This window comes from Chelonia mydas, chromosome 7 (genome assembly GCF_015237465.2).
Source record: "Chelonia mydas isolate rCheMyd1 chromosome 7, rCheMyd1.pri.v2, whole genome shotgun sequence".
Taxonomy (NCBI): Eukaryota; Metazoa; Chordata; order Testudines; family Cheloniidae; genus Chelonia; species Chelonia mydas.
In genome coordinates, this window is record NC_057853.1 from 33,032,059 (window position 1) to 33,042,526 (window position 10,468).

General features: G+C 54.1%; 1 protein-coding gene across 1 annotated transcript; it reads right to left on the reverse strand.

Annotated features, from left to right (window-relative positions):
* Positions 1-4,594: 4,594 nt before the first annotated feature.
* Positions 4,595-10,288, reverse strand: TMEM179B (transmembrane protein 179B). The gene is made up of 5 exons (XM_007056894.4): positions 9,937-10,288; positions 7,043-7,230; positions 6,818-6,952; positions 6,462-6,540; positions 4,595-5,862 (listed from the first exon to the last, which is right to left on the reverse strand). The coding sequence occupies exons 1-5, from the start codon at positions 10,030-10,032 to the stop codon at positions 5,704-5,706; spliced, it is 657 nt and encodes a 218-aa protein (XP_007056956.1). The 5' UTR covers positions 10,033-10,288; the 3' UTR covers positions 4,595-5,703.
* Between the last annotated feature and the right edge of the window lie 180 nt (positions 10,289-10,468).

Here is a 10,468-nt window from a genome sequence, read left to right on the forward strand (position 1 = left end):
TGCTCCTGTCCACTAGTTCCTCTGGTCGGTTAGGAGCAGTATTTTTAAACCCTGTTCTCCCTGAGTAGCCCCACCTCCTCGTTAAGGGTTGATAGATGCTAAAGGGCTTAAGGGATCAAAGCCTCATTAAGAAGCTCTCAGCCTTGCCTAGCAGGCCACTTGCCTAGCAGGTCAGCACGCGGGTGCTCCAAACAAACAGACCACACTATATACATCAGTCAAGCAGGAACACACCACAAACACACGCCCTAAAGACAACACACTTACCCGAAGGTCACGTAGTCGCTCCTGCGTCCCCTGGAGAACTCCCTCGCAAAACTCCTGTTAGCTGCTCCTGGCCACTAGCTCGGAGGGAAGTATTTTCACACTTGTGGCGGCTGACAAAGACCAGCGTTGGTCTAAGTGTATATGTTAATTTTAGATTTCTACATCTGGACATCCCCATCGCGCCCCGTGGCCCTGTCTCCACTTGCACTTATGTCGGCAAAACTTTTGTTGCTCAGGGGTGTGAAAAAAACATACGTTTTGCCGACATAAGTGCTCATGTGCACAGCGCTGTCAGCGGGAGACGCACTCGACATGGCTACTGCTGCTCGTTGAGTCGACGGGCGAGCTCTCTCCCATCGGCAGAACGCGGCTACACGAGCACTCGGACGGTGGCGCAGGTGTATCGGTACAGCTGTGCGGCTGTAAGCTTGTAAGTGTAGACATGGCGTGACTCAGGGCGGGCAGGCAGCACAGCAGGAGGGGAAGGCGCTCTGCAGCACCAGGGCTTCCAGATCTGCAAGCCTGGGGCAGGAAAGAGGTAGAAGAGCAGCATTACGGGTTGGAGCGTGGCTATTACTTACAGCACAGTAACACCAGGGACACCCATTGAGGTTACAGAGCCATTGTGCCAACCACGGCATAGATACACATTGAGAGGGAGCCCATGCTCCAAAGAGCTGTGTCTTTTTTCTCTTGTGGGAGGGGCAGGGCAACAAAAAATAAAATGCTGCATTGTTGTTTGCAGTGTTGTTGTAGCGGTCTTGGTCCCAGAATATGAGACAGACAAGCTGGGTGAGATATCATCACCTTTTATTGGCTCAACTTCCGCTGGTGAGAGAGACAAGCTTTCAAACCAGTTCGTCCTCTGGATTCTTTAGAGAGGGTTCCTGGAGGGGGCTCCCAAGTCTCCGTCCTCCATGCTGCTATTTTGACTTTACCCAAAAATGGTAAAAAGGTTTTGTTCTGCCATCAGACCATCAGTCCCTGAATTCCACTTTCCCTGTCTCCAACCGTGGCCAGTACCAGCTGTTTGACAGGAAGGTGCAAGAAGCCTCAGCATGGGCAATTGTGGAATAAGCTGCCCAAGGGGGAAGTTTCTCCTCACCACTCAGGTCTACTGAGAAAAGGCCCAATTTATAACCTGTCAAATCATCCCTGTAATCAACAAGAACAAAGGTCCTTTCCCAGGTTCTGCACCTCCATGTTCGCAGCACATGTGGGTAAGGCAGCTATCAGTCCCAGCAGCCAAGGGGACTTTTCTCTGGTCCCTGCCATTCTTGACTCCTCCACGGGACAGTTGGTTTCAAGAAAGAGTCTTTTATTAATTCCTCCCCATCCTCCACTTGCAGTCATCTGAATTCAGCCAAGAGCTGGTAACTGGGATGCCTCTAACAGAGCCACCGTTCAGCCAGAGCCAGCCACAGCTTGTCAGGAGCTGCAGATCTGTGGCTGATTTGTGCACCGTGTGGACATTTGAGATGAATTCAGAGATTCCAAGGCCAGAATTTACCATTCTGCTCATACAGTCTGATCTCCCTCCCTCAGGGAACGGATGGGTAGGATCCCCTGGGGGACTAACATGAAGGGGAAAGGAGTCCAGGAGAGCTGGCTGTATTTCAAGGAATCCCTGTTGAGGTTACAGGGACAAACCATCCCGATGAGTCGAAAGAATAGTAAATATGGCAGGCGACCAGCTTGGCTTCACGGTGAAATCCTAGCAGATCTTAAACATAAAAAAGAAGCTTACAAGAAGTGGAAGGTTGGACATATGACAGGGAAGAGTATAAAAATATTGCTCGGGCATGTAGGAATGAAATCAGGAGGGCCAAATCGCACCTGGAGCTGCAGCTAGCAAGAGATGTCAAGAGTAACAAGAAGGGTTTCTTCAGGTATGTTGGCAACAAGAAGAAAGCCAAGGAAAGTGTGGGCCCCTTACTGAATGAGGGAGCCAACCTAGCGACAGAGGATGTGGAAAAAGCTAATGTGCTCAATGCTTTTTTTGCCTCTGTCTTCACTAACAAGGACAGCTCCCAGACTGCTGCGCTGGGCATCACAACATGGGGAGTAGATGGCCAGCCCTCTGTGGAGAAAGAGGTGGTTAGGGACTATTTAGAAAAGCTGGACGTGCACAAGTCCATGGGGCCGGACGAGTTGCATCCGAGAGTGCTAAAGGAATTGGCGGCTGTGATTGCAGAGCCATTGGCCATTATCTTTGAAAACTCGTGGCGAACGGGGGAAGTCCCAGATGACTGGAAAAAGGCTAATGTAGTGCCAATCTTTAAAAAAGGGAAGGAGGAGGATCCTGGGAGCTACAGGCCAGTCAGCCTCACCTCGGTCCCCGGAAAAATCATGGAGCAGGTTCTCAAAGAATCAATCCTGAAGCACTTACATGAGAGGAAAGTGATCAGGAACAGTCAGCATGGATTCACCAAGGGTAGGTCATGCCTGACTAATCTAATCGCCTTCTATGATGAGATTACTGGTTCTGTGGATGAAGGGAAAGCAGTGATGTATTGTTTCTTGACTTTAGCAAAGCTTTTGACACGGTCTCCCACAGTATTCTTGTCAGCAAGTTAAAGAAGTATGGGCTGGATGAATGCACTATAAGGTGGGTAGAAAGTTGGCTAGATTGTCGGGCTCAACGGGTAGTGATCAATGGCTCCATGTCTAGTTGGCAGCCGGTGTCAAGTGGAGTGCCCCAGGGGTCGGTCCTGGGGCCGGTTTTGTTCAATATCTTCATAAATGATCTGGAGGATGGTGTGGATTGCACTCTCAGCAAATTTGTGGATGATACTAAACTGGGAGGAGCGGTAGATATGCTAGAGGGCAGGGATAGGATACAGAGGGACCTAGACAAATTGGAGGATTGGGCCAAAAGAAATCTGATGAGGTTCAATAAGGATAAGTGCAGGGTCCTGCACTTAGGACGGAAGAACCCCATGCACAGCTACAGACTAGGGGCAGAATGGCTAGGCAGCAGTTCTGCGGAAAAGGACCTAGGGGTGACAGTGGACGAGAAGCTGGATATGAGTCAGCAGTGTGCCCTTGTTGCCAAGAAGGCCAATGGCATTTTGGGATGTATAAGTAGGGGCATAGCAAGCAGATCGAGGGACGTGATCGTTCCCCTCTATTCGACATTGGTGAGGCCTCATCTGGAGTACTGTGTCCAGTTTTGGGCCCCACACTACAAGAAGGATATGGATAAATTGGAGAGAGTCCAGCGAAGGGCAACAAAAATGATTAGGGGTCTGGAACACATGACTTATGAGGAGAGGCTGAGGGAACTGGGATTGTGTAGTCTGCAGAAGAGAAGAATGAGGGGGGATTTGATAGCTGCTTTCAACTACCTGAGAGGTGGTTCCAGAGAGGATGGTTCTAGACTATTCTCAGTGGTAGAAGAGGACAGGACAAGGAGTAATGGTCTCAAGTTGCAGTGGGGGAGGTTTAGGTTGGATATTAGGAAAAACTTTTTCACTAGGAGGGTGGTGAAACACTGGAATGCCTTACCTAGGGAGGTGGTAGAATCTCCTTCCTTAGAAGTTTTTAAGGTCAGGCTTGACAAAGCCCTGGCTGGGATGATTTAATTGGGGATTGGTCCTGCTTTGAGCAGGGGGTTGGACTAGATGACCTCCTGAGGTCCCTTCCAACCCTGATATTCTATGATCTCCTGCGTAACATGGGCCAGAGCATTTCACCAGTGGTTTTTTACATCTGGCCCACCACTTCTGGCTGGGCTAGAGCACAAATTGTAGAGGAGACGCCCAGATGCGATGTAAACACTCCAAGTGATGGTGGATCCATCGAATTCCTAGGTCAGTTGTTCTGACGGCTAATTACCCCCTAAAAAATCTGCACTTTTTCCAGCCTGAATTTTTCCATCTGTAGCTTCCAACCATTGGATCTCGTTCTGCCTTTGCCTGTGAGAGCAAAGAGCCCTCTCCCATCAGAAATCCTCTTGCCATGTAGATACTTATAGACCGTGACTTTACAGTCACCTCTTAACCTTCTGTTCATTAAGCTACACGGCTTGAGCTTCTCTGGTCTCTTACTGTATGGCAGGTTTTCCAGACCTCACATGATTCTGGTGGCTCTTTCCTGAACCCTTTCCAATGTGTCCTAGCACAGCATCTCCCAGCCACATGCAGGCTTGGCTTAGCCCTACTTTCGGGGTGAAGCTTGAGGAAATCAGAGCCTGCAATGGAAGGGCTTCTTAGTATTTAAAATGAGGGAGAGGGTCTAGCCCCCCACTTGCTATTCCCTGAGGCAGGAGGGGTGGGGAGGGAGGGGGAGTGTTCCGGGAAGACGAAATGGCCTCTGCACAAGCTGATCTGGTGAAAATCATCCTTTTAATAACAAGGTTTAGTACAAAATGAAAAGGCACAAGAAATGGGCCCAGTTCCACATACAATAACGGTGCAAGGTTTAGTGCGAGGAGATCCCGACCCCTGAGCAGGAGGGGGTCTGCAGAGGCATTTAGGCATGAATGGGCCCTTCCCTCTTGCTCTGGTCTTCATACACCCTGTGGAAGGCACTTGATGGCCCAGCAGGATTGCTGCACTTAGGCAGCTGGCATTCTCTCTTTGGCTCCTGAAATGAGGTGCCCTCTCACTGAGAGGGTATGGCAACCAGCTTTGGACAATCAGACACCCACCCGTTGGCACTTGTGTTTCAAGGGCTTCCCCTGGCCCCACATCCTGTAACTAGTGTCACGGTGGCGCTGCTGGGGCTTGTCTCTCCCACCCAGGCAGGGGCCCGCTCCAAGCCCTCCTTTCCCCACTCCCCAAGAAGAAATGCTCTGCCTCCACTGAGCTAGTTCTGTGATTACACATGCCCAGCTGGGATGGGCTCATGCACTCCCAGTGTCTCTGGTATCTAAGGCAGATGCACCCCATGGTTTTACATAAAGCCCATCACACTGACATCAGAGAGCTTCGGGGGAGTGGGGATTGGATGTGGCTGCCGGTGTCCCCCAGATCCAAGGATTACGAAACCTGCAGTGTCGACAGAGGGTTCCGGTGGGGACGTCAAGGAGCGCTGCACAGCTCATGTCTGTGCTGAGATCCTCTCATATCCAGAACCCCCCGCCCCCCGTAGGGTGCCTGTGTGCGAGGTGAACCCTAGCCCTGGCCCACCCCCTCTGTAGGGGTGGAGGTGGGAGGAGACATGTACTGGAGGTTGGGACTGCGAGTGGGATCACAACAGACAGCCAGGATCATTGGCTTCCTTCACTATCAAGAACCAGAATGGCCAAAGGATGACAAGCAGAGCACCCTTGAAGCCAGAGGAAAGGCACTGGGGGTGGGGGGGTGGGAAATGCTTCCAGCCCTCTTCTCTCCCCCCTCGTATGCTCTCTCTCTCTCTCTCTCTCTCTCTCTCACACACACACACACACTCCCCCCTTGTCCAAACTGAGGCTGCTTGTCCCTCCCGGTCTCCTCACGACCTCTGTGGCCGGGCACCAAAGATGGCGTCTGTCTCGGAGCTCCACTCGGGGTCGTTGCGCTGCAGGAGCTGGAACGGGGCTTCCCGTCTGCGCTGCACGAGCAACAGGACCAGCAGCAGACACCAGAAGAAGAAATTCACCCAGGCGGCCGCCTGTCGGAGTGGGGAGAATCGCATGCAGCAGGGGGTTGGTGAAGCACGGCTGTGTATCGCCCTCCCTGCTGTCTCCCTCAGACCCTTCCTCCAAAGCCCCCGCCCCAGGAAGAGGTGGACAGACCATTGGCTTGTCCAGCTGTCTGTCCTGCCTGCTGCTTCATCAGCAAACACCTGGCTGTACCACTCCTGGCCCACGTGGGGTGGGATTCCCTCCTTCCCCGAAGCATGAGGGTGTTCGACTTCGTTCTTAGCTCACCTACAAACACCAGGGGCCGCCAAGATACTAAACCCGGCTGCCTGGAGTCCCCCAGGCTGACTGCACTGCAGCAAGCGGAATTTCCTCACACTAATTGTAAAGGGACTGGCTGTTAATTGGATGCAGCCCACCTTCTTCCCTGCCCCCACGATCTCCTCTGATGGGACGGGGCCCAAACCAGGGGCTTGAGAATAATGGCTCTCACAAGCCGCTCAAGCTTTGTTGGTGCTGCTGCGCTTCCACGTTTACACAGCCCTCCTTGAAAATCTTGGGGGCAGGAGTTCTGCTCTTCCCCCCGCCCCCATCAGCTGCCGACCCCCGCCCCAGAGTTAATGCTCACCTCAGCACTGTAGAGATTGTCGTAGAACCTCGCTGCATTATACTGTGGGGACCACTTTACATGCTGGGCCTCTTGGCAGCTAGAGTGGAGTTAAGAGAGGACAGAGCACAGATTAGCTGGAGAACTAGAGGAGGAGAAATCCCACAGGAATCGATCCCCCCCGCCCCTCCGTGCTGGACCTTTGCACCAAGTCAGAGCCTGTGGCTGCTGGGAAAGTATTGAGCAGGGGGTTGGACTAGATGACCTCCTGAGGTCCCTTCCAACCCTGATATTCTATGATGCGATCCTGCTGGGGCAGGGAGTCCCTCTGGACATGGGGAGTGCGGTCCTCCCCTGAGAGAGAGAAGCCCACCTACCTTTTCACAAGTCTGGTTTGGAGGATGGATGAGCACAGAGTGTCCATCCCAACCCGGAGGATGCAGGCCGAGACCAGCAGGAAGAAGAGGATCACAGCAGAGACTGCCAGGTTCACAGTGAGCCAGGTGTGATCCCTGGAATGGGATGGGGGAAGAGATCAGTGGGACCAGCCGGTGGGACTGACTGGCTCTAACTCCCCACCCCCCTAGGTGCCCTCTGCTCACCACCGCCTCTCGTCCATGCAGCAGCTGTAGATGCCATAAAGCAGCACTGCGAAGCAGTACACAGCGATGAGGATGGAGATGGCGGCGACGAAGTAACAGAGGGAGATGTTGCTGAAGTGAGACAGAGCGAGGGCCGAAATATTCTTGTCTACCGACCCATAGAGGATACACTGGCCACCAAACTCCCCCTGGGAACGAGAGAACAGAGACGGCCTTCATGGGGGGCAGATTCCACAGCACAGGGGACATGGACACTCCCATTCAGCAGCATCTCCATTGTTTTATAGCAAGGCATTGAGTCCCTGACCAAGATTGGTAGGGGGGAAGAGGGCGGGACTCCACCAGCATCTGTCTTTAAGATGCCTGTACGCCCCTTGGGGAACTGAGGCCCAGCTCTCCAAAGGTATTTAGGTACCTCACTCCCATGGGAAGGACTGTCCTCCCCAGGGGAGTTAGTTGCTTAAATACTTTTGAGGATCTGGGCCAGAGACCCAAGGCGTATGGTGTACCTGTCGTCTGGCTGGCACACCTGCAGTCACACATTTGCCCAGCCCCACACGCGCCATACCCAGCCTATCTCCACGCTGGCGCTGCAGCTGTGTGTGTTTTGCGCTAGGATTTCTGGGGTGTGTCCCAAGGCCCTTAGCACCTGAAGCTGCTCTAGAAACTGGTTTGTGGTGTATTGTGGGAGAACTTGTCTGTCCTTCCCAGACCCCTGTGTGAAAGTGGTTTCAGCCTGTCACCGAGCCACAGGATCATGCTAAGCCCCCTGCTTTGGAAGTCTCTAGGAGGAGCCCCTTCAGTGTGTCAGACCCCCTAAGGGTCTCCCTTCCTCCAGGATAAGCCATGCAGCTTCACCTCCTCCTTTGACTGGACCTCTGGGCCTCCAGCTTCACACCATTAGCTCTGTTCAGCGAGTCCCTGATAGAGACTTGTCCACTCCTCAGGGATTAGTGCACCTTGCCAAGCATCTGTAGTGACACCAAACAGCATCACAACAGTCAGGTTTATTCGTTCACTGACACACAGCATAGAAAGCCCTTTGGGTAGCACAAAGACCTGAAGGTTGGAGCACAGTCCATTCGGGTTAGCCCAGAGCCCAGCCAAGCTGGAGTCAACCCCTTGGTGCAAGCTGTCTGTCACTGCATTTGATCTCCTTGGTCAGGCTCCAGGTGAGCCCTGACTCCTTCCAGCAGCCCACTCTTATCTCCCAGTCTTCACACCTTCCCGCTCCCTTATTCTCCTTCTGGGGAAGGTCGCTCTGCCTCCCTGCCGAGGAGGTGTGGAAATCCCTGTCCCTTGAGGTCTTTGGTTGCTAGGCACCAATGTCCAGGTGATTTGCCATTGTCTTCTCAAATGCTCTATTGATATGGGGGCCCAAGCCCCAGGCAGCTAGCCAACACCCACATCTCCTAGCCTGAGCTGAGAGCAAACGTTCCCTTTCTACCCCCACTGGGGAACAGTGCAGCACACTGGAGAAACTGAGGCAGACAGGACCCATAGAAATATTACAAAATAGTCCTACTTTGTCTCAGTTTGCTACAGTTTTGCTGAGGCACTTCTGTCTCGGCACTTCCTCCCTCTGCCCATTCCAACTCGGGGACACACTACGGAGCCATTGGAGGAGACATAAGTAACTCACAGGTCACATAGGAGGCTGGTGGTGGAGCAAGGTGTGTAACCAAGTCTCATGCTAGCTGGGCCATCTGCCTGCCCTTCCTCTCTGCAGTAGCCATGCTGGGAGCAGAGAGCTGGGGCATTTTACCATCAAGTTCTTTAACCCTGGAGAGTGATCACTTTAGATAAGCTATTACCAGCAGGAGAGTGGGGTGGGAGGAGGTATTGTTTCATGGTCTCTGTGTATATAATGTCTTCTGCAGTTTCCACAGTATGCATCCGATGAAGTGAGCTGTAGCTCACGAAAGCTTATGCTCAAATAAATTGGTTAGTCTCTAAGGTGCCACAAGTACTCCTTTTCTTTTAACCCTGCCTGAAGCAGGTCTAGGTTCAATTGGCAGTACCCAGTCTGGCTAGCTCCTCCCAAGCCCCTGAGCGCTGCTGGGGGAGAATTTGCTCCGATCCTCAGTGGAGACCAGGCCTGAGAGCCTCACAGCTTGGCTCTGTCACTTGCCTTCGAAGCTCTTAGGGCCAGGAGTGAGGACTTCCCGTGTGGATGTGGAGCCGGATAGGTGCAGCCAAATGGCAAATACAGTAATGGCCTCTCTGGGGCTGAATGGGAGGGGGAAGAACAGCAGTGGGAAACCAGTGTCTGTGTCCTGAGAGACACAGAACCCAGTGCCCAGAGGGGAGGGTGGGGCCTGTGTGCGCACAGGGAGGGGTGTGTGTACGTAGGCGGGGCAGGAAGGAAACTTAATGCTGGAGCTTTCCTGCCTCTCCGGGGGCCTCAGCTGACTCACATTAGCTCCAGGGCTGTGCAGCTCACATGACAGGGCAATGCTTCCCGCACCTCCTGGCAGGTAGTGATGAGTCTTCCCAGGGCCTTTTTAATTACCCCCTGCCCCGCTCGGCACCCCGTGCAGCTAGTTAGTGGCCACTGGCTGTCCAGGGATGGACGGTTTAAAGCGGTGGAAGTGGTGGGATAGAACCAAGGGGCAGGGGCGGGTTGTGCGCTGAAAGATGCACGGGGCGGCAGGAGAGAAGCCGCTGGGTGTAATGGGTGGGGATGCTGCAGATTGCGGGTGTTTTGGGGGCAGTCAGACTAGTGGGGGGCGCTGCTACGGCTTGTGGACACGGAGACACCACAGCCATGGGCGGGGTGCACACTGGGGCCGGGTGTTTCCCTTGCCTTTTTCCACCGGGGGAGCTTTCACCCAGCCCCTGCTTCCCTCTCCCGCGCGCCCCTTCCCGGACAGACCCCCCCGCCGGGCAGGTACCTGGGTGACAGTCAGGGCCGAGGCGCAGACGACCCCGCAGAGGAAGGCAGCTCCATACAGGGCCAGTTCCCCCAGCTGCAGCGCGGACACCGCCATGTTCCCCTCGGCTAGTCCAGGGCCCGAAGTCCCAGTCCCCGCCCCCTGGGAGATCCGCCCCTGGCAGCCTGGGGAGGCTCCAGCGGGACGCTGTGTGTGTCGGAGGCCCGCTCACGTGTTATTCCCCCCCGCCCCCATTTCTGTGCTGAAATGAGCCTGTCCCTTCACCCACCCCCAGTTAGTACCGCGAGAGAGAACCCTGCTCCCAGCAACACCTGCCCCCGCCGCTGTGTGCTGGGCTAACACACAACTCCACCCCTGTGGTGTGCACAGCACGGAGCCTGTCACCCCCCATTGCGCCAGGCGCTGTACAGCACAGGCAACCTAGAGCGGGTTACCCGCAGCCTCAGGCCTTACCACGCAGCTGGAGGGCTTGGAACGCCACTGATTTCCACACCCGCCCCTGCCAAGCACAAGGGGCTCCGGCCTCTGGGCA